The sequence below is a fragment of the Protopterus annectens genome, chromosome 2.part1 (genome assembly GCF_019279795.1).
Source record: "Protopterus annectens isolate FY-2018-M chromosome 2.part1, PAN1.0, whole genome shotgun sequence".
Lineage (NCBI taxonomy): Eukaryota > Metazoa > Chordata > Ceratodontiformes > Protopteridae > Protopterus > Protopterus annectens.
Window position 1 is genome coordinate 1,491,303,875 of NC_056729.1, and position 25,450 is coordinate 1,491,329,324.

The window sequence follows — 25,450 nt, forward strand, 5'->3', positions numbered from 1 at the left end:
ATGTTGCTGAGGGACATGTGTAAAAGACAGGAAGATTTGAGAGCTGCTATTCCAGCTCTAGTGTGTATGATCATATGCTCTCTAATCTCTGTGAGTGTCTCTGCCCATGAACAGCATCTAATAGGGCAGAAGAAAAAGAAATTGGAAAGAGATCTGAGAGATTTTTCAAATGGTCATGTATTTACTTGGCCAAAAGGCAGTGGAGTGAAGGGGGCAACGGCAGCAGATGAGAACCTATGTTTGAACTTTGCCGGTTCTCAAGACCAGAGTTTGGAGGATGCGAGTGCAAGTGGGGCACATAGGAATGGTTCTGCCCAACCTCAGACTAAAATGGATGGATTAAATGTTTGAGGCTTCAGAAATGGTGGAGAAAGCCTCTACATCTAATGTATTGACTATGAACAATGAAATTACCACCCATGTTCCCTCTGTCAAGAGAAAATAACTCCTACAAGTACCATTATCACAGCCCCCCCATTAGCAAAGTGGACTCGTTGAGGGAGGGCCGGTCAAACAGTTGTGGGAGGAAGAGGAGGCTTCCATCACAGGAAGGTGTAATGGGGTGAGACTTGAAAAGAATGTGGAACATGCCAACAACTAAGGACGATGGTGTTCAACCTTTCGGTGAAGGAACTGACTAAATACCAGGAATCTGTGCTCTAACAAGGACTACCTTTCATACCTGCATCTAATACAGACTTTGAGTACTGTGCTTGATATAAGACTGTTCGCAATGAATGTAATGCTGAAATCTATGTTTGGCAAAAGTACTGAATCTTGAACGGACTTTAAAACACCTAGTTTATTTATTCCCGACTTAAATCCTGTGTTGGAAGTGTTTTGTAACATTTGAAAGTCCCAATTGGGAGAAACACTTGGTTCTAGTAATTATAGTAGTAATGACAGATTTTTTTTAACCTAGATAGCAATGAATATTTAGCACTACAAGATTTATGAAATGACTCATTTTTAACTATTCGCCCTGCCGATAAGGGAGGGGGGATTGTTGTGTTTAATACTACTTCTGATTATATGAATTCCATGCTTACTATGTTAAATGATACCAATGTTTATAGAGAGGTTCATTTATCGGATATTGCTTTGTTGCTGTGTGTATAAGTCACTCTGACTGTTTATTTGATTACAGAGTCTTTATGATTTCTTGACGGTCACCAACCCAGTGGTTCCTATTATTCAAGGCCTACCTAAGTTGCACAAAGACAGAAATAATCCACCTTTCAGACAGTTTCTGGTCAAGGTTGTGTTACATATACTTTGTCAAAATATGTTGAAAAGAACTTAAGGCCAGTAATTGATACATCTTTGTATGTATTGAAAGACACTAAGCTCTTATTTGATTTAAATGGAACCTTTGGGGACTCATCTAAACAATTGGGTGAATGTCTGTTGATATCCATGGATATGAATTCAGTCTTCACAGTGATACCCCATACCTATGGGTTGGAAGCAGTTAAGGTATATTTAGGATTACACAGCACGTATGATAGAAAATAGACTTTCTATGTATGTTAGAATTGATATTAGAAAACAGCATCATCTTGTTTGGAATGCTATCTCCAACTACTTGGCATGGCTATTGGGTACACCATGTGCCAATAGCTATGCAAATATGGTGCTTGCCCACTGGGAGGAGAGTTGTGTATTATTCCAAGAAAAGTTTGCTAGGAAGATACTCTTTTATAAGAGGTTTGTGGATGACCTTATATTGGTTTGGAGGGGTAATAAGGGAGAGCTGGAAGAGTTTTTCACATTCCTGGATACCACTACTGATTTTTGAGGTTTACCCATTCAGTTTCGGATGAGGAGTTATCTTTTTTGGGTGTTACAGTAGTAAGGGAGGTGAATGACATTCACCATGAGTTTATATAGGAAAGACTGTAGAAGACATAATGTCCTAAGAGATAGTATGCATCCTAATTATGTTTACAGGAATATTATATAGGGTCAAGCTATGCATATATCTAGACTGGACAAGAGTCAGGAACAGTTTGATAAAGATATGGGAACTTTCAATAATGAATTACTACAATGCAAGTACAAGAGTGAAATTGATGTGGGTTTTGATGAAGTTAAGGCATTAAGGAGGGGTAAGGCTAGACCATATATTTTTGTTGATAGTCAAATTCCCTCCCAATCGTATAAAAAAACCTACTAAGGAAACTATACCCATTTGCCTTGAGTTCGCTGGAAATATTAAGAAGGTACAAGAGGTAGTGTACAGGAATTGGTCTAGATTGCAATCAGACCCCGAGATAGCTGGGAATTGTTGGTATTGAGCCCAACTTTTGTTATAAAAACAAGAAAAATCCTAAGAGTCTGTTATGTCAGCCCAGTAAGAAAAGGGAGAAAGTATATGGTTTAAATAAATGGGGACATTGCTGTATATGTGGAGTATTGAGCCAAGAATAGGGTCTTTATACACCCTAGAACAAATAAGAAATATGAGTTCATTGTTGGAGCGAACTGTGAAACTAGAAACTGGGTATATTTAGCTGTTTGCTCCACCTGTTCCTCATCCTATGTGGGTATGACCACTCGCTCACTGAGAGAGGGTCAGGGAACACCTAGGAACAATTAGAATTGAGGAACCAGAAAGTAGTGCTTTAACCAAACACATCATGGATAAAAATAGGACACATCATTTTCTATTCAAAGTGATAGAATGTATTCATCAGGACTTAAGGTTAGGGGACATAAAGGATAGGTTAGAACTGAGTGAACTGAGATGGATAATAGAGCTGCAGGTTGAGAAGGAACCAGGGTTGAATGACAGGACATCTATCAAACCTTATTTAAAAACAAGACGTTTATAATATTATACACAGCTATACTGGTATTTTTTTTTATAATCAGTGTTTTTATAAAATGTAATTTAATAATAACTGAGTTATAAGATATGTAATGATTTGTGAGTTATATTAACTGGAATAATGCAGTCTACCATTTAAGTGAATTGTGTTAATTTAATTGATTAATGATTGTGTAGTTGATTGTTTGATAAGGCGTGTATATATAGCTAAGTTAGTTTTGATGAAATGTATGTTCTGATGAAGCATCTTTGATGTGAAAGCGCTAACTGAATTAAATAGTGTTATAGTTCCTGCTGTGTTTCTCCGTTTTTATTTTTTGAAGTTCTTGCCTGTTGGAAAAAGGAGTTTATCTGCAGTGGCTGCATTTGTGACTTTTATTATTCTTGTAATGAAAGGATTATTGCAGAGGCTTTCCTCCAACCTCTTAGAAATTTTTTGTTTTACTTTGCAGTTGGCAGAAGTAGATTCTTTCCATGCTACTTCAAAGACACTTCCTTCACCCACAGAAATTACTGTTGGGGGCAACAGATTTGAGCAACTTCCCTTACAATTTCTGACCTTAGTCTATGAAAGGTTCCATCACCCATTCTTTCTAGTCAGGAGCATGTGCCAAAAGGGAAGCAAAGAATGATGCTATGTTTTATCAAGACACTGAGACGTGTCTGACAAGACAAAAAAACAGTAAAACTCATCTGTAGTATCTCAGTATTGACATTTTAGGAGTCCCTTCTAAATTATAGAAAGTTGAGAATGTGTACCCAGAGAAAGAAATTACAGTTGAATGGCCCACTCTGTTTGCATTTGCTTTATGCATAGTAATATTTGTGGATGTATTAACTAAATTAACTGAGCAGGGATAACTGAAGTGAATTGCTCCTTTGACCTAAGAGTTTAAGTGGCTTGGAGCAAGTCGAGTGGGATTAAAACTTCAGTTTATATTAGGTGGCTTGCTCAAATGTTAACTTCATACCTAAATCTCTGATTCTGTTTACAACTTAATTTTTTCCTTTCTGGTTGAGTGGGCTGCTGTGTCTCATTCAGGCCGACACTTAAAAGGCAGACCGTACTTGGCACATTTGTTGCAGTGTAATTTAATTGCTGTATTGAATTTGCAGTATTCAGTGCTGTAATTTAAACAATTTATATTTAAAAAAATAAGTAATTGAACATTTAAGACACGCAGACATATTTTCAAGAACCAGGCAGTGGCTGTCCAGCCTGCAAGCAGTCAGGAATCAAGCACTTCATTAACTGACTGCCAGTAAATTTTAGCGTTAGTCCCTTAGTTGCCATGTCACATGTCCTGGTAGTTATGTGTAATGTACTGTTTAATTTGTTTTCCCCAACAGGTACCTACAGTTACTGGATGGAAAAGAAAACTACCCTTGTGTTGTAGATGCAGACGGTGATGTCATTTCTTTTCCACCAATCACGAACAGTGACAAAACAAAGGTAAAGACATCGGCCAGGACAAGTCTAAGGTTTAATAGCTGTGCAAAGTTAAGTTGTGTTGATATCACTGCACCTGTTCTTCACCATGTTAAAAGTGGAACTTTAGTTGTGATGTCTTGTTTCTTTAAACAGCATGCCTTTAACCTTACTGATGGAAGGCGACTGAATTGTGTAGCCTAAGAAGTATATGTTGCTGTTTGAACTTTTTGATGATGATGTACCATGAAAGGCACACTTTGTATACTGTACATGGATGGAGTTAACTTGTATAACGGAACTTTTTGGAGATAAAATGGCACCACCAGGGAGTTTACTAATGGACACTTTTAGTGCATATGTTGTTGAAAAAATATTCAAACCAAGTCTCAGATATGTATTTTGCCTTCACCATTATGTAAAGGATTTAGAAGTGCTCCATGAAAAGTAGGAGTGCAGTGTACATAAGTCTTTACTATCCAGAAGTAAATGTTGCCAGCAAGAATCAAGTCACTAACTACTTTTTGACATCTGCTTCTCTAGTTTGCACTTAAGTGTAACAAATGAAGTTTATTGTGGGATATATTATGGGGTTTGCCTCCAGCACACAGTTTTATATATGATAATGCAGTCTTGTATTTGCATAAATGCAGGTCAGCAAAGCAGATGTTGCAATTCAGACTTTCACATTTTAAGGCAGTCTGTGTATCTCATGGAAGTTGTTCTCTTGAGTCTCTTGATGAGGAAATGCTGAGGTTTTTCAGTTTGAATTATATGCTTTAACAGGTAACATAGCAAATGGAACATATTCTGTAACGGGCATAATGAGGGAGGAGTAGATTAAGATAATGACTTCCTTAGACCTTGAATTTTTACTTTTGATGCTCAGGTGGAATAGGTAAAAAGATTTTCTAACAGTAAATATATGGTGGGCTGAAGAGAGTTCATTCGCTACAAAAGTGACCAGGTCCCTGATGACAGTGTCGCTTCTAATAGGGGTGTCATTTATATGGTATGTGCCTAGGTGCTAGTGTTTCCCAAATGACCTAGTAATACATTTGCCACGTATTTATAGGCAGTGGTCTTGGCAGCACAAGTTTGTGTGTTAGACTGTCTTGGAGGATCAGAGTCTCCTCTGAAGTGTTGTTGATGGTTTCAAGTTTGTAATCTTCTGTAAACTTGGTTATCCACATGCCTTAAACATCAGCTTTGTCCTCAGGGAGTTAAATTACCAGCTAGAAGTTGTCTTAGCACTGATCCCTAGGGGACTCCTTTAGTAACAAGCCTTTTAAACGACAGCGTGCCTCAGTCCTGATTAATCTGGTTCCATCAGTGAGCCATTTCATTGTCCAACGGGGTACATGAGAGTTTACATTTAATTTGCTTCATTTGTTGATCATGCCAAAATGTGTAATGGTATCAAAGGCCTTTGCCAGATGGTTTGGCTCTAAGGCTTGTAAACTGCCAATATCTTTTCATATGAATTTCATAATGTTTCACCACTTTACAGATAAGGCTGCAAAGGATTATTGGTCTGCAGTTGCCAGAATCGGTGGCAAGTTCACCTATGTAGTGGGAATGGATGACCACAGCTCTTCTCCATATCTCCATTGCAAAGCTAGTTTCTAGTCTGAGGTTGAACATATTAGTAACTAGTTGGTGAGACTGTGCTTCACACTGACAAAGCAGCCAAGCATGTTGGCTGAATCTATAGAACTAGCATTCTGGGCTTTGGACCTGATTCAAGGTGATCTGTGGGGTGAGATGATAATGTGGGTGCTTGGAGGAGGGGGTAAAGTTTGCGATAAAATAGTCTGCTGCTGTAGTTGTCTTCTGGGGCTTAGTGTTATTGCTGTGCATCAGTTTGGTGCAGTGCTGGCTGTTGCTCATGAAGTTTCTACTATAGCTGAAAAAAAGTTTTGTGGTTGTCCATTACAGAGTTGGCAGTTTTCATTTCATGCTTGTCCTTGAGGAATTTGATTTTCTGCTGAAGTTCTTTGGTGAATATGTAAGTGGTGAACAGCCATTGTGCAGAGTGGTGGCAGATTTAAGCAATTTGGCCAAAAAAAAACTTTAGCTAACTGGTCTTTTCTCTTTTATCTCAGATATTTTTATTAAGATTATTAAGATTCAAATAGCATATAATTAAGAATTAAAATCATACGTATTGCTTTTATTAACCAAACAAAGAAAGAAAAAATCTACATGAAAAAGCAAAAGCTATTTACAATAGTGTCTAAGTGAACACATAAGACATGACATTTCTTCAAACTAAGTTCAGTTTCAGACGGTATACAATCAGTTTTCTCTAATATCTCTGACTTTTTATCCGAGAGTTGTAATATGAAGTGATTATTTCTGTTCTTAACTTGATATTAGCCATGTTCTTGAACTCTTGAAATGTAGGTGAAGTCTCACTTTTCCAATTTGTAGTAATTGTTTTACTAGCAGTGGCAAGTAAACTTCATGGAAGTGAATATCGAGATCTAGGAACACACTTGGGAATAGGGGCATTAAACAAAACCAAAGATTTGGTCAACTGAAAATTGTGATTAAAAATAGTTTGCAAAAAAATTTAATTTTTCAAAAAATCTAAGGCGATTACATTCATAAAAGGTGTTGCTAGTTAGCTTTCAGTTTTAATTTACATCTCCAACATCCTATTTCTTGATTAAACAATAATTCCGTTTTATGCGGTATGATATGGATTCTGTGAATAAATTTCCAAGATAATTTCCTAATTTCCATTGTAACAAAAGAGAAGTTTGCCTTGAGGCAGTCCACCTTAGTTTTTTGTCATTTTTCTCAGACTGTCTATTATTAATGGCTTTAATGATAATCCCAAAAACTTTATTTGTAATATACTTTTGTGTTTTTAATTACTTTATATATTTTAGAAAGATGACCTTCACCCTAAGGTGTTTGATTACCTATAACAATCAAAAATTCTGTAAGTCTAGGAATATTTTGTCTGGTTGATGGACACACTGACTTTATTTTACTTATAATATACTGCCTTAGTTCTTGTACTACCAACCACAATTCATTATCTGTATTACAATTATTCATGACTTGTTTCATTTGAAGAACTTTTCCAGAATCCAACAGTTGATACCAATATATTAAGTTTTTCCTCTAAGTACAGTCATTTTGTTAATGTTGAAAGTGTCAGTATTATTTTGTGTACATTCAATGGGAAATAATAAGAAAGGCCAAGCATTACTATTTGGATTTCTATTTAAATAGTTTTTAAAAGTAGTGAACCTGATAGTAATAAATCTGGAATATACATGTTTATTTTTACTATCTAGAATATAATCTCTTGCCATCAAATAATTATTAGACACAAGTTTTATATGTTCTTATAACAATGAAGTTGTTGATTGTACCCAGATATGCTGTTGAATTTGTTTCCATTTAGTTGAATATACTAAGTTTAACCACAATGTCAGTGTGTTAACAGATAACGCATGCATTTCAGTGTCAGGAAGATTCATTCTCCCGCATCCCTATCTTTTAAGTGAAGATTTAATGCAATTCTAGATTTATTAGGGTTGATGTTGAGGATGGGAAATAGAAAATTCACCCCGGGTGTCACTCCAGTGGCTCTACTCGACAGAGGCACTGGAAGCTAAGGTTGGGTGGCATGATGCCAGGGTAATCCTATGGGCTAAGCTTGTAAAGGCTCCAGGGCCATTAGCCAAGTACAAACCTATGAACCTATACATCAGTTTAATAGATTGTTTGGGAGGACAAAGAGAGATTGCTTGTATAAAATATATTTTTGGGAAGATGATCATTTTAAGTAAAAGTCTGTCCCCCATAGAAAAAATAATTCCATTTCTCTGAGACCTTTAATTTTATTTAAGATGTTATTAAAGTTAATTGTTAGTGTTTCATTCAAATTAATTATTAAAGTGACCCCCTAGGTATTTAATTTTATCGTCAAAAACTATATATTTAGCAAACTTTTTATTTATACTCTTCTTATTGCAATTTATAATATTTCATTGAATTTAAGGCCAGAAATTCTTTGGAAGATATATATTGTATCAAATAAACCTTGTAAAGACTTGCTGTGGTCTTTCAAAGTTTATAAAACAACCGAATTTTGGTAACTAAACTGTTATTAAAATATTTGCCTTTGATATTTGTATTCATCCTAGTGCAATTTGCAGAAGGTTCAGTGACCAGAGCAAACAAAGGGGACAGAGAGGGGGTACCCCGTTTCATACCTTTGGTGATAATGGGTCTAGATATACAATAGGTCTAGATATGCATTACCCAGTCTTTATATAAGCTACAGATTTAACATGTAATCATTTTATCAAAAATTCTTTTGAAAATCTATATTCATCTAAAGCAAGAAATAATCCCAGTGAACTGAATCAGAAGTGCTATTGATGTCTAAGCTCATTATGTGACTTCTCTGAAATACCTTCTGGATCTGAAATCCTTTTCCTAGTACATACAGAATATGGAATATATACATGTAGAATATAAACTACTTTTATCCGATGGGATTTAATAATCATCTTTGTTCCGTTTGCTATTCTTCTTTCATGTTTAGGATTCATAGAATTTGAATTTAGTCATAGTTTTATAATGTAATATTTGTAAATATTTTTGTTCATCTCACGAAGTTCTCTTTGTATATTATTTCCTTTTTGTATGTCTAGCTTTGGTTTATCTATTTTCATTTGTAAATCTAATAAATCTAATAAATCTTTATTCTACTTTTTTCTTATTAATAAACCAAGTTAGAACTTTGCCATATAATTATGACTTCAAATAATCACATACATATATTTCTGATATCATTTGTAAGATTTGTATTTAGAAAAGTTTGTATCTCTTTAATATAAAATTCCTTAAAGTCTTTCAAATTTGTTATGTATGATAGAATTCTTTTCCAATGCAATTGTGTTATGATCAGACAGAGGATATGTAATTATTTTAACTTTATCTAGTTTTGAAGTTCTGTCTCTTGAAATGTATACTCCATCAATTCCTGATTGAGTGCCATGATGGTGTGAATGATAAGTGAACAACAAATTTGTCTCAGGATATTCATTTATATCTTTAATACTGTCAAGTCAATTAATGCCTTTGATGGGGATGGTTTCCTCCTTGTATTTTTTGTGTTAGTATCACTATCAAATAATCAATCACTTACCAATATTACACTACCTTTAGAGTGTTGTGTAATGTCTTCAAACTGATGTTTTAACCTCTTTAACTCCCAAGCCAGTAATCCAGTATAAATAAATTTAATGTGTCAATACTTCCATTTATATTCAAAGATACCAAACAAAGCATGCCAGATTTATCATAGTATGAATTCATGATTTTGGCCATCAAAACAAAGAGTTTTTCACATAATAGCCACACCTCTTTTTTGTTTAAATGAGAACTTAGTCATACTAAATAGTTATTGGAGTTGGCTGTCCATATCTTTGTGTAATAAGTGTTTCTTGTAAGAATACAATTTGAGCATTAAGTATTTTTAAATATTTGAATAGACTTCCCATTTTGCTGTCTTATTTAATCCATTAACATTAATAGAGCTACACTGCTAATAACATTCAAGAAGTGTAATTAGTCATACGTATCTGCTTTCACTTTTATAGAAGTAGAGAAGATATTGCTCTGAAGAGAATAGTTTATATATCTATTAAAACTAAGTAACTAATATTCGTAGACATCCACTGATAAACATTTGAAAAAGGCAACATTAAAATTGAGCTAAATCCCTGAGCTGTAGAACCTCACAGTTAAATAGCATTGCCTTTAAAATTGCTACCAAGATGTACTCTTCACTTTATCTAAAGTGTAATTTTAAATAGAAAGTAGCCAAGTAAATTAAGTGAACAGGTGAATTATATATTCAGCTTACTATTACATATCTTTAACTTAGGTAGACAAATCCTAGTATGATAAAATGATGTATAATTCGATGCTACTCTCAACTGATTCAGATAATTTTTGAACAGTCTTTAATGATTTCAATGTAAAATTGTAAATACTCTTAGATTGTTATAATTACATAATTGTTCAGAAATATCCATAATTGCTTTAAGTTTCTGATTAAGAATGAATAAACTTGTATGTATATTAAACGGTGCTGTAACTGTATAGAAATATCAGTATACAGTTTAAAGCAGCTACAGTTAATAAATAAATAACTCCATAGACACCAAAAAGCAATATGTCTTATTCACTTGAGTAGAGACAATAGTTAACTGAAAATAAATGTGACTCAACACTGCAGTGCATCCTCAAATGACAGTGTAATATTAATTTGATGGATTAAATCTTGTTTCTAATTTTTAAACAGATTCATTTATTTTTGAAAATAAAATAAATGAGTATTCTGCAGGCAACAGACATCTGTCTTTAAATAATCTGTGTATTATTTTTTATATTTATACTTTTATATATTTTCTTCTATTAAAATCAGTGACAGTATAATATCTTGTTTCATTAATAATTGATAGTTCTTTTATGGTAGAAATGCATAACTCGCAATCCTCTAGAGCAAAAAACACAGATACCCCCAGAATGTTACTCCTACAAACCTGCAAAGCTAATAAATTAACATGTTTTCTATTAGCATGAAATTCTGAAGAGCATGAAGTCTGAGACTCAAGTGCATGTCATCATCTTCTAACTTCAGCCTCCAATGATTTGCCAGAAAGCCATCATTTTATAAGAAAGAGACAAAAACCATGAGGGAAAAAGACGCTCTGTAAAAATCTTTGCAGTTGAGAGGCATACATTTATGTGCCTAATGTTTAACCTATGCCATTATTAACCAAGCTTTTACATTTTTAACTGGTATATGGAAACCAAAATATATTATTTTGTAGATTCTTGGTTTTAACCTTTTAGTGACTTTTAGCCAACACATCAAACCAATTTTCCAAGAACAGCAAATGTGAGGGTATAAGCCAAAATTTAATAAAACAGCAAAATTCTTTGAGCAACACAAAAAGCACTCTAGCTCCTTGGCTTCACATAAGCCTTCTAGGAGTACTCAATTACAAAAAAGTTAAATACTCAGTTGCCACTTCCATTACTAATCAAGCAATTTAGATACATTTATTAAAACTTTTAAAGATACATTTCCATGTGATTAGATAACACATTTCCAGCAGCAGACTGTCTTCAGACCCTGTGGAATTAAAGTGCCGTATTTTAAATTATGCAATAACATATTCCTAACTTGTTCACTGTCTGTATCTCCTTTTTATCTGTTCTAAGATGGCTTTTAAGCCTACTGGACTGCTATTATGGTACTGTTTATAATGTTGGGCCAAAGGACTTTCCATTTTACTTTGCCTTATGTCTCTCAAATGTTCTGATAGTCTATTTTTAAATATCCATTTCGTCTGACCTATATAATATTTTTCACAGTTGCACTTGATGGCATAAACCACCACCTCAGTAGTGCATTGATATTCTCCTACCGTTTGAAAATTAATGTTTATTCTAGGGAAGGTATACACTACGAATTCACATCCCATGCAGATCCCACATGGTCTCATCCCTTTCAAATAAATTTGCAATGACAAGTTATCTTAGGGTTTTTGAAATTTAGTATGTACTAGCATTTCTTTCAGACGGTTTCCTTTCTGAAATGAAAAAAAAAAACTAAACTTTGTTGTAACAATCCTTTAAGGTCATAAAATCTGTACAACTACTACTTCCAATAATGCCTAATTACCTCTCTAACATTCTCACACAAAATATTATAAGTCATGACTATAAAAAAAACTATCATCGGTTATATCTATTACATCTCTCTTCTCCCCATAGGGTAAACCTGCATGGTTTGCATCCCTTCTACAATATCTTACTTACTACATATTTCCTTTCTACAAACACATTCACAGTACATTGTAGCTCTTCAAAATTATTGTTATAAATTCTAGAAATCCTTAAAAATTCTCCATAAGGCAAGGAATTCAGGGTATGTTTTGGATGGCAAATATTGCCCATCATAAATTAACAACCCCAAATTTTCTATGTAGACTTGTCCTCATTTCTTCACCAACTATACCTTCTAAAGAGATATCAAGAAATTAAATTTTATTTCCATAACTCAACTCATCAAATTGTAGAGAAAATATATTTCTTTGCAATTTGCTACAAATTCTTGAACCATTTCTACACCACCATCACATAGGAATATCAAATCATCTCTGTATCTAAAGGATTTTACATACTTTTTATAGAATGGATTTGTGTATATATATTCTGTTTCGAACCTCCCCATAAATAAGTTTGCATACATAGATGCAAATGGGGCACCCATCACTGTACCTTGTATCTGATGGTACAAGGTATCTTCAAAACAGAAAGTTATTTTCCAAACTAAACTTGACCAAATCCATAGTATAATGTGCTAATGGGCTGTCACCTAAATAGATGTTGAGAGCTTCCATCCCATAAACATGTTTTATACTGGTGTATAAACTTTTCACATCAGTTGTTATCCAGTACATTGTTTGCTTCCATCTCACCCCTTTATGTTTTTGTAAAAAATCAACTGAGTCTCTAATATAAGATGGAAGATGAATGACTTCTTTACAACAAACATTTGTGCAACACCAACCCCAAATTGTGTAAGAAATATTTTCTAGCAGACACAATTGGTCTTCCTGGTGGATTTATCAAACATTTATGTACTTTAGGCAAACAGTAAAAATATGCCATCCCCGTATCCTCACTAAGCAATTTCTTCTCAGCATCATACTCAGTCCAGTATCCCAATCTCAGCCCCCTATTGATCAGGCTAATCTATTCTGTTTTTGCTTTTTCTGTATCAGAATTGGTCACAATTTTATACACTTCCTTATCTTGTAAGAACTCATAACACATCCTACTGTACTGAGAATGGTGCATCACCACTATTTTATAATTGTTCTGATGTGAAAATTCTTTTACTGCTAACCATTCATTTTTTGTTAAATTATTATGAATATCCTTTCATCTAAATTATTACATAGCATTTCAATTTCAAGATCGATCATGGAATGAAACTTTATGCCTTCATGTGTAAATGATGGTATAAACTTACTTGGAAACTTTCACATCTGTAGTGTCTGTTGGGCAGTAAGCATTAAATTCACTGGTACAAGAAACAAAAAGAATATTCAGATATTTCACAAATACTAACATTTTCATCTATAAATCCGCGGTGGTGCTGCGGTAGTGTTGCCTCACAGTAAGACGCTGTCTGGTTCGATTCTCAGCTAGCGCGTCTTCTGCGTGGAGACATGCGTGAATGGGCGTACCTTCGTTGAAGGTTGTGCGTCAGGGCTGGAAACTTGGCATGTAAAAATCAGATGCCAATCATTAGCGGACCGGAGTTCAGCTGTGGCGACCCCTAACCGGGAAAAACCGAAAGACACGACAACAAACATTTTCATCTATACTGTCATGAGTCTCCTTAAAACCATTTTCCATACAGTTCATAGTTCTATCTACATTGTAAACGTGGAAATAATACGACAAATGCATTTTCCTAATTTAATTTAAAAAATCTCAATTTAAAAAAATTGTATTCTAGGCAACACCGTAGGAATAAATTTAAGACCTCATTGCAAAGCTGTGTATAAACTATCATCTAGCACATTGTTTGTTAAATTCAAAACAACACTAGCAGTATTACACTCTAAATTAATGCCATTTAGTTCTTTTATTGTTTCTCCATTGTCCCTGATGTTTACCTCCTTTGTGTTGATCCCAGTCTTGTTCCTGGAACTGTCTATGTTCTTCGTGTTTCACTGTTGCAGTCATCACATTTGAGTTATCTGCTTGCAGTAGCCCTCACTCGGCCTGATTAACAATGTCTTGGGTCCTGCGTCGGTTGCTGTCCCTTCTTGCCCATAACGTCATGTCATCAGGGGTATAAAACATGCAGCCGATGCCATTACATTAGTCTTTCTTGCCGTGCGGTGCCCGAAGCAGAAGCAGTTTATAAGGGCTGGTTGGCCAACTCCTGAAATTTTCGTCTTCGAGTTTCAGAACCGAAGTCTTCAACTAAAAGCTAAGTACCCAGTTGGGGAAAACTTTTTCTTGCTCTAAACCGATGTCAGTAAAAGTTAATAATTGCATTACTTGTGGAAAGCAAATACCTCCTAAAGATTTTCACTCGTACTGTATTTCTTGCCTAGGCCCTAACCATGACGTACCTCTGTCGGTTTTGTGCCTTATTTAAACCACGAACTATCAGTCGTCTGTATATTTTCACTTCTAAATATTTTGGTGCTCTGTTCAATTATCCTGATACGTCTTCAGTAAGCCGTCTGACTACCGACATTCTGAAAAAACGCAAAGATAAAGACAGAGGCCGCCTAGGTCCAAAGCTGCCGACGACGCTTCTCCTAAGCCAGTCGCCAGTTCGCCGGTACTCAGTGAGGTGCTTTTACAGTCCTTGATACCCGCTACTTCTGATTCACAAGCCTCTACTGAGACCCATTTGGAGTCCGGTATGCCATGAGATGCTTCAACTGTGTAACCTGCGGATGTCTCTACCTTGGATGGGTTTGGAGCCGCTGTGCAGGCACTGGCTTCTGAGGGTGTATTCAAGCTGACAGCCATCTTCTTCTTCAAGGCCTAAAACTCAAACCATGCCTAGAAAACTGACGCCCAGACCGCATGTTCAGGCCTCTATGCCTAAAAAACAAATGATAAAAATGGCTGACGACCTTATTACTTTAATTAGGGGAAGCCAGCCTTCCCCCTCTAAGAGACCCAGGACTGAGTTTGCTTATGATACTTCTGACCAGGATTCTGAATTTTCTGTTTTCTCTGATGACCAGGAATTACCCTTAACTACCTATGAGGATTCTGATGCTGAGGACTCTATTCCCTCTGCTCTCAGGGAACATTTTTGTTGGGAAAGTCAGGATTGCTCCGATTCTAAAAAGAGGCTTGGGGATTTTTTACTCCTGTCCCAGCACAGGCCTTTAGGCATACCCTCCTGTACTAGACATTGTTTATTTTGCCTTTTCAGAATCTAGCTTGGCCCCTGACACTCTATCTCCTGCTCCTAGAAAACCTGACAGATATTACAGGGTCCTTGACTCTCACAAGTTCCTTTTTAAATAAAAAAAAAAATCCTACTGCGGATCCTGAGACCATTTCACCGGAACCCAAGGGCATTAAAGCTACTATTGGCAAAAATCCTACCCCCTCTGATAGAGACACCAGGGCGCTGGATAGTTGGGGTAAGAAGGTATACACTTCTGCAACTTTGGCCATTAGGGCCTTAAACTGCCAGTTTCATTTGTTAAAGTATCAGCAGCATGTTATTGGATTGCTTAAACAGGAAATGATGTTGATTCCTGATTGTGCGAAAAATAAGGATTTACTGCATTCAGCTGAACAAGTTGGAAAGCATACTTTGCATTGTGGTTTTGATTCACTGGAGGCATCATGCAGGGCTGCTGTGACTGAGTCTACTTTGAAGGCATGCTTGGCTTAAGGAGCAATCCTTGCCAGATCATGTTAAAGCAAAATTACTGGATGCTCCCTTAAACCAGGACCGCCTGTTTGGCAACAAGGCAGAAGTTGTTCTTTAAAAGATGGAGGAAAAAGCTAAATCTATGCAAACTGTTAAATTTTTTTTACAAGTACAACCGCCAAGGTTTAGTAGGCATTGGCCTTCCAAGAATTGGTCCTTTCCTGCCTCTTCCAGAGCTTCAGTCCAAGCCCAGATCCAGCAGAGCTCCCAGGCTTCAGCCCCAGGGTACGCACAGGACTAAGCAGTGGGGGGCCTCCACTTCCAAACCTGGGAGTAATAACCCCCCCCCCATGGTAAACTGTCTCAATGACTTTTTTTTAAAACTTCCAAGTATTTCTCAACTGACTGCCCCTTTGGGGGGAAAGATTGCTCTTCATGCAGAGAACTGGGAGCTCATTACCCAGGACAAATGGGTTTTAAATAGTGTCCTAGGGATACAGATTTCACTTCCACTCGGTACCAGCACCAAGCGTGTGGCCAGATCTACCCCCAAATCGGTGGGCAGAGGCCCAGAAGCAAGTACTTTTTCTCTTAACCATGGGGGCTATTCAGTTGGTTTAAACGAGCCAGCACAAAGGAAAGGCAAGCCAAAATCTATTTATTGTGGCATCATAAAACAAGAAAATGAGTACATCTTGGTAGCAATTTTAAAGGCAATGCTATTTAACTGTGAGGTTCTACAGCTCAGGGATTTAGCTCAATTTTAATGTTGCCTTTTTCAAATGTTTATCAGTGGATGTCTACGAATATTAGTTACTTAGTTTTAATAGATATATAAACTATTCTCTTCAGATCTATATCTTCTCTACTTCTATAAAAGTAAAAGCAGATATGTATGACTAATTACACTTCTTAAATATGTTATTAGCAGTGTAGCTCTATTAATGTTAATGGATTAAATAAGAGCAGCAAAATGGGAAGTCTATTCAAATATTTAAAAATACTTAATGCTCAAATTGTATTCTTACAAGAAACACTTATTACACAAAGATATGGACAGCCAACTCCAATAACTATTTAGTATGACTAAGTTCTCATTTAAACAAAAAAGAGGTGTGGCTATTATGTGAAAAACTCTTTGTTTTGATGGCCAAAATCATAAATTCATACTATGATAAATCTGGCATGCTTTGTTTGGTATCTTTGAATATAAATGGAAGTATTGACACATTAAATTTATTTATACTGGATTACTGGCTTGGGAGTTAAAGAGGTTAAAACATCAGTTTGAAGACATTACACAACACTCTAAAGGTAGTGTAATATTGGTAAGTGATTGATTATTTGATAGTGATACTAACACAAAAAATACAAGGAGGAAACCATCCCCATCAAAGGCATTAATTGACTTGACAGTATTAAAGATATAAATGAATATCCTGAGACAAATTTGTTGTTTACTTATCATTCACACCATCATGGCACTCAATCAGGAATTGATGGAGTATACATTTCAAGAGACAGAACTTCAAAACTAGATAAAGTTAAAATAATTACATATCCTCTGTCTGATCATAACACAATTGCATTGTCTTTTACCTCAAATTTTAGTAGGAGCGCCATAGCCTATTTGGATATCTGGTTGGTTAAAAATGTTGAGTTAAACCAATATGTAGCTAGTATCTACAGAAAGCCAACTCATTCTAACTCGTTTTTACACTATAGCAGCAGTCACCCGGGCTACCAGAAAAGGTCAGTAGTCAAGGGACAGCTGGTTAGGGCTGCCCGTATGGTGAGTTTAGAGGATGATTTTCGCAATGAGTGTAAATTACTCATGGATATGTTTTCACATAGAGGGTACCCTCAGATATTACTTGATAGTTTAATGGAAGAGGGGATCAATAAAAGACTGAAGGGTACATATCAACCTATACTTAGGATAAATACATACGGAGAGCCCAGCAACCCTAATACCTCTGTAGTAGTGAGAACTGGACCAGTACCTATTTCTAATAACAACACTAGACTAATTTTAACTTATAATGTGAATAGTTATTACATTCTTGATATCATTAAAAAGAATTGGGATACTTTTAGAAATAATCATGCAGTCTTTAGTAAAGGTGGTAGTAGACCAGAAATAACTTTTCGGAGAGGTAAAAATTTGAAGTCCCTATTAGAACAAGAGGGTAACCCCACACAAACTCCTGGGATGTATAAGTGCCAAAATTGCAACCAGTGTAAACATATTCATGAATCTAATCGATTCATAGTGAATAATCAACGCTTTGAACTGCATTGTAGATCTACTTGTAACACCCGTATGGTTGTTTATTTAGCTCAGTGTCAAAAATGTGCAGGGTTTTATGTGGGTAAGACTGAGCGTAGATTACGTGAGCGAGTTTATGAGCACCAATATGCTATTAGCAAAGAGAAACAAGAAAATGCTTTAGCTAAGCATATTACAATGTTTAAGGATCATTCTTTTAAATTTATTGTTATAGATCAAATACCTGAAAATAAGAGGGGGGCTCCTCTACATTTATTATTGGAAGGGTTAGAATTAAGATGGCAGATTAGACTTAATGCCTATGCATGGCCTGGTTTAAATGAAGGTTGTTCCATCAGCAGTTTGTTGAAATTGAGAAGTCTTTTAAGATAGGTTACGCTCTGCAAAGTTTCTCCTTCCCTTCATTCATTTTTATGTATTTGTCCTATGTATGGGCTTTATTAGAGGAGGTTTGAACACGTAGGCTCTTTGTCACTTTACTTAAATCTCATTATATTTCATTATATTCCGCATATTTTATAATATTTTATAACATCACACTATATTTATTATATCTTATTATATTATATATTTATTATTTTTGTAGTAATTTTAATATCATCAGCTGATTTTATATTGATTTAAGTATATTTTAACCAAGTTATGTGTTGAAAAGGTCAGCTTAGTGGGGTTAAGCTTTAACTTTTGTATCAAAGATTTTTCTTATGTTTTGTCTTTAAATTTTAATGTATCTAATAGACTGATTGTTTTAATTAATTGGCTAATCAGGTTCCTTGATTAGTATAAAGGTAGTTACTGCAGTTTGTGTATTGTCTGAAGAAGTCTGCTTATGAAGCAGACGAAAAGCGCTTCATTTTTATTCATTAAAGAGGTGTCCTGAGGCCTGCATTTTGTTTTTTTGCGAATTTCACCACACTAATTTGGATCCATTTTATTTTCCTGGTTTGAGTATTGTGTGACTTTAATATCCTAACAGACATATTCCAATTGTAATCATCCTCCAAAAAATAGAAAACTGTCGCTCAATTAGAACGTGAAAAAAATGAAAACTGTCACAACTGCACTACTCTTGTATCCAAATATATTCCAGATCACAATCAGTAACCCAATGAATGTTCGCAAAGAATCTAAACATCCGTAAATATGTTTACCTGATATAAAAAAATGATAAAGAATCTGGCTTGCCTTTCCTTTGTGCTGGCTCTTTTAATTTAATGGGATATTTATGGTTGGAGCAGTGCACTTGTTCCACCTTGTGTGATTTTGGTTCACTTTGGGCTATTCAGTTGGTACCAGAAGAGGAAAAGAGGCAAGGTTTCTACTCGAGACTTTTCCTGGTACCCAGAAAAGACAATTTATGGTGTCCTATCCTGGACCTGTCTACTCCAAACACCTTTTTGGTGATTCCAAAATTCAAGATGCTGACTCTTCACCAGTTGCTCCCGATGCTAGGCAAAGACACCTGGTTGGCAACACTAGATTTAAAGGAAGCATACCTGCACATCCTAATCAGGGAATCTTGCAGAAGATACCTACGCTTCAAAGCAGGCTACATGCACCATCAGTTCTCTGCACTGCCCTTTGGCTTATCTACTGCGCCCAGGGTATTCACAAAGTGCCTAGCTCCAGTCACTGCATTTTGCAGGCAAAGAAATATTCAAATATATCCATACCTGGACAATTGTCTAATTCAGGCAGAAAGCCAGGACATACTTTTGAATCATCTGGCCTTTGTACAAAGGGTGCTAACCTGTCTGGGGTACACCATAAACAAAATGAAATCACACCTGGTACCCTGTCAACAAATTTATATTCCTGGGAGCAAACTTGAATGCAACTTCCCAGATGGCTTTCCTCACGCCAGAGAAACAAATTAATTTGACAGCCTACTTCAAATAAGTGGCCACAGAAACCCTGCTATCTGCAAAGCAAATGCTACAAGCCCTGGAGTTCATGGTGGTTTGCATTCTTCTAATTCCATATGCAAGACTGCATATGAGGAACTACAATAGTATTTAAAAAGCCTATGGTGTCAACATTCACAGGATCTAGACACAATGATTCCTATCATACCTTGCCTGCGCCTAGAGTTCCTTTGGTGGGCAGAGGTCTGCTGCCAAAACAGGGGACTACCATTCATGCTACGCCCTGCTGCCCAAACCCTAACAGACGCATCAGACTATGCATGGGGGGCTCACCTGGCAGGGAAGTGCATTCAGGGCAAATGGAACCCAAGTCAAATGCACCTGGATATCAATCAAAAAGAAATGTTAGATGCACAGAATGCTCTGACAGCCTGCAAGGACCACATTTTTCCAGGACAATTAATGGTAAAGACTGACAACACCACTGTTATGTGGTACATAAACAAGCAGGGGGGTACACATTCTTACCCCCTCTGCAGACTAGCCATGGCATTGTGGAACAAAACCCTGAACTACCAAGTGCATCTGCAAGCTCAATTCCTGCCAGGAAAACTAAGTACACTGGCAGATGAACTGAGCAGAAACCTCATGGACCCACATGAGTGGAAAATGTAACCAAGGATTTTCAACATGTTGACAAGCAAATGGGGGAGCCCAGATATAGACCTATTTGCCTCCCCCCAGAACTATAAACTGGACAAATTTTGCAGAAGGGCTCCCCACAAGCAGTCTTGGAAAGTGGATTCTCTGTCCTTCAGCTGGAAAAAACTATCAGTTTATGCCTTTCCTCCTCTGCTCTTCTCTCCAAATTACTACTAAAGATCAAACAAGACAAACCAAGGACGATTTTGATTGCACCAGACTGGCCCCACCAACACTGGTACCCCCTCTTGCGCAGTGTCACTGTTGGCCCCATGGCACCTGCCTCAAACTCCTACCCTACTGTTTCAACAGGCAAACCAGATTCTGCACCCTCAGCTTCAAACACTGAACCTAGCAGCCTGGCTAATTTCTCTCCTTTACCATCCCTCAGTAAACCAGTGATAGATATTTTAGAGGCAAGGAGTCCTAGTACTAGAAAGTCTTATGCTGAAAAATGGAAAAGATTCTGTGCTTGGAACCAATCTCAAGGGATGAACACAGCAGTGCTCAATTTACCCCAGATTTGACAATACTTAACTGAGATGCTTCACAAGGGCCTGTCTTTCTTCTCCATCAAAATTCACGCCTCAGCCATTTCAGTTCATTATAACACAGAACCTTCACTCTTCCTCCTTTTGAGCCAGCTGCAACTGCAGAGTTAAAATTCCTTTCTTGGAAAATAGCTTTCCTTTTAGCAATCACTTCAGCAAGAAGGGTATCTGAATTACAGGCCCTTGTGGCAGTGGAGCCTTTCATAATCTTTCATGCGGACAGGGTGTCCCTCAGGACCATTCCCTCCTTCATGCCCAAGGTGGTATCCAGTGTGGCCCTTAATCAGTCCATTCATTTGCCAACTGTCTTGCCTAATTCACAGAACAAAGGGGAACGGATACTGCACTCCTTAGATGTGCACAGACAACTTGGATTCTACTTGGACAGGACTAAACCTCAAAGGAAAAACGAACAACTGCTGGTGGCATTTCCTGAACAGGCAGAGGGGAAGGCTGTTTCAAAGCAAACAATTTCCAAATGGATAGGCCATTGCATTAATTTCTCCTATAAGCACCATGGAAAACCTCTCCCACAGGGGATCAGACCCCACTCAACCAGGGCTGCATCTACCTCTAGAGCCTTTCTCAGAGGCGTCCCTACCAGGGACATCCTAGAAACTGCTACCTGGAGTTCTGTACATACTTTCACCAAGCATTACCATTTGCCAATTTTCTCTAAATCCAGAGCTGGCTTTGCCACTGCAGTTTTGCAGGGCCTTATAGCTGGTCCTAATGCTATCTAAATTCCTCCTCCCATCTGTAGCTTTGGGAATCTACCCAAATGTGATGACTGCAACAGTGAAACACGAAGAACATAGTACAGATGTTCTTCGTGTTTCACTGTTAGTCATTACACGTGGGTTATCCTGCTGGCAGGCTACCCTCAGTCGGCCTGAATTCCAAAGTCTAGGTTCGGAGTCGGTTGTTGTCGCCTCTTCCCTGATGTCAGTGCGCCAGGGGGTATAAAAGATGCGGCCAACACCATTTTCTTTAGTCTTTCTTGCCGTGCGGTGCCCGAAGCAGTTAGCAAGTGCCAGTCGGCCGACTCCTGATAATTTTGCGTTCAAAATTCAGATACGAAGTCTTCATTAAAAGCTAAGTACCCCATTGGGGAAAAGTTTTTCTTGCTCCAGACTGATGTCAGAAAAAGTTAATAATTGTATTTCTTGTGGGAAGCAAATACCTCATAAGGATTTTCATTCTTACTGTATTCCTTGCCTAGGCCCTGACCACGACATTGCTTGTTGTCGGTTTTGTGCTAGATTTAACTAGCGCACTATAATGCGCCGGTACGATTTTGCATTTCACTATTTTGGCAGAAGATTTAATTACACAATGCCGTCAGATAGCCAATTGGCTACCGCAATTCACAAGAAACGCAAAGAAAAAGAAAAGGACAGGCATTCGAGGTCTGAAACCGACAAGGCTTCTTCTAAGCCAGTCGCCGGTTCGCCGGCTCTCAGTGAGGCACTTTCGCAGCCGCTGACACCTGCTACTTTGGACCCTCAGGCCGCTGTAGACTCCCACGTGGAGTCACCTAGGCTGCTGGAAGCTCAAGGTATTGGACCTTCGGAAACTATTCCCTCAGATGGGTCCGGATCCGCTGAGCAGGCATCTGCTTCTGAGGGTGTTTTCAGACCTACTCAATTGTACATTAAAGCGACTCCAGCTACAAAGGCAAAGACTAAAGCATCTTTAAAGACAAAGAAACCAGTACTACAGCCTCATGGTCAGGCCTCCATGCCCAAAAAACAGATGCTCAAAATGGCCGAAGACTTAATTACTTTGATCAGGGGTTCCCATCCCCCTCCTGATGAGGCCTAGGCAAGAGACAGAATATGAATCTTCAGATCAGGTTTCCATTTCTTCTGATTCCTCTTCTGATCAGGAATACTCTCTTCCTCCCTATGAGGATTCTGATGCTAAAGAATCTATCCCTTCAGCCTCTCCTCCTGAGGATTACTCCTTTGGGGAAACTGACATACCATGAGGGAAGGTTTCCACTGGGAGAGCCAAGATTATTCTGAATCTAAGAAAAGGCTCTGAGACTTCCTTTTACTTCCACAACACAGGCCCCTAGCTATTCCACCTGTGTTAAACATTGTAGATAATGTATTTTCAGAGTCCAGTCTGACCCCTGACTCCTTGCCTCCAGCTCCTGTTAAGCCGGGCAGGTACTACAGGGTGCCTGACTCTCATAAATTCCTTTTCAAAAACCCTGCTGCTGACCCAGAAACTATTTCTCAGGGTCCCAGAGGGGTCAAGGCATCCACTGCAAAAAAAGTACCTCCTCCGAAAGGGATTCTAGGGCATTAGACAGATGGGGAAAGACTATTTACAACTCTGTTACCTTGGCTATAAGGGCTTTAAATTGTCAGTTTCATATGCTCAAATATCAGCAATATATTATGTCGCTGCTTAAACAGAAAATGTTGATAAATTCTGAAGGTGCAGAAAACAAAGGAATGCAGGATTTATTGCATGCAGCTGAGCAAGTTTTAAAGCATACTTTGCAATGTGGTTTTGATTCTTTCGAGGCCTCCTGCAGGGCCGCTGTCATGGGTTCTGTCATTAGGAGGCATGAATGGTTAAAGGAACAAAATCTACCAGATCATATTAAAGCAAAATTATTAGATGCTCCATTACAGCATGTTACTTTGGTGTTAAAGCAGAAGAGGTGTTAAAGAAAATGGAGGACAAAGCTAAATCTATGCAAACAGTCAAGGATTTCCTACAGGTACAGCCTCCAAGATTTAGCAGACACTGGCCTACAAAGAATTGGTCCTTTCCAGTGTCAGACAGACCACAAAGGGGCAGATGCAGATCCCAGCCCCAAGGTTCATACAGGTCTAAACAATGGGGTGCTTCTACCTCCAAAAGTGTAGAAGACAAATCACAGCGTTACAGGAAACAGTCCCAGTGACTTCCCCTGCCTGCGCCAAGCACTTATCTTCTGGTAGCACCTTTAGGGGGAAAACTAGCACTTTTTTTCTCAAAATTGGCACATAACTCAGGACAAATGGGTATTAGACATAGTGTCACGACTGCAAGTTTCACTTTTATACCTGCCAAGGGTGGGCAGAGGCACAAAAACAAGTCTCATCCCGTCATGGACATGAGGGCCATTCAACAAGTACCAGAACAAGAGCAGGGACAAGGATTTTATTCAAGACTGTTCTTGGTACCCAGAAAGAACAAAGCCTGGAGACCAATATTGGACCTATCTATTCTAAACACATAGCTGGATATGCCAAAATTCAAAATGTTGACCTTACAGCAGCTTCTGCCCATGCTGGGCAAGAAGGCTTGGCTTGTGACTTTAGACCTAAAAGAGGCATACCTGCATGCCCCAATCAGACAAACATGCAGAAGATACCTCAGATTCAAAGCTGGCTCAATGCACTACCAATTCTCTGCACTGCCCTTTGGCTTATCTTCTGCGCCCAGGGTCTTCACAAAGTGCCTGGCACCAGTAATTGCATTCTGCAGACAAAGAGGAATACAAATATATCCTTACTTGGACGACTGCCTCATACAAGCAGAGAACAAGGACATTCTACTACAGCATCTGGCATTTGTAAAGAGATTACTACCATGCCTAGGGTACACAGTCAACGAACAGAAATCAAAACTAGTACCCTCTCAAGAGATAATATTCCTGGGTGCAAGCTTAAATACAACTGCCCAGATGGCTTATCTCATGCCAGACAAACAAAGGCAACTGCTACCTATTTCAAACTGTTGGCAACAAAGGCCCAGTTATCTGCAAGAAAAATTCTGCAGGCTTTGGGCTTCATGGCATCCTGCATTCTGCTAATGCCATTTGCAAGACTGCATATGAGGAAACTTCAGTGGTACCTAAAAAGTGTTTGGACTCAGCATTGCCACAGCCTGGAAACAATAATTACTCTCATTCCATGCCTGCAACAGGAGTTTCGATGGTGGGCGAAGGCCTGTCACCAGAACAAGGGGCAGCCATTCACCTTACCCCCAGCCAGGCAGACATTGACAACGGATGCATCAGATTATGCCTGGGGGGCACACGTGGCAGGAAGGTGTATTCAAGGAACATGGTCCGCAAACCAAATGCATCTACATATCAGTCAAAAAGAGATGCTAGCTGTTCAGAATGCCCTGACAGCCCTCAAGGACCTACTTCATCCGGGACATCTACTGATAAAGACAGACAATACCACGGTCATGTGGTATATAAACAACAGGGAGGCACTCATTTTTACCCCCTCTGTGGCCTAGCCATGACTTTCTGGGACACAGCACTGACTTAACAAGTACATCTGCAAGCACAATTC

The 25,450-nt window shown here is 37.8% G+C and overlaps 1 protein-coding gene across 1 annotated transcript in view; it reads left to right on the forward strand.

Moving 5' to 3' along the window:
* The window catches only part of LRRC47 (leucine rich repeat containing 47), a 493,361-nt gene that overhangs the window by 153,266 nt on the left and 314,645 nt on the right, over window positions 1-25,450 (forward strand). Inside the window, exon 5 of the mRNA XM_044063572.1 lies at window positions 4,181-4,283. Within this exon, the coding sequence (XP_043919507.1) occupies window positions 4,181-4,283 (103 nt within the window). The remainder of the gene's footprint in view (window positions 1-4,180; window positions 4,284-25,450) is intronic.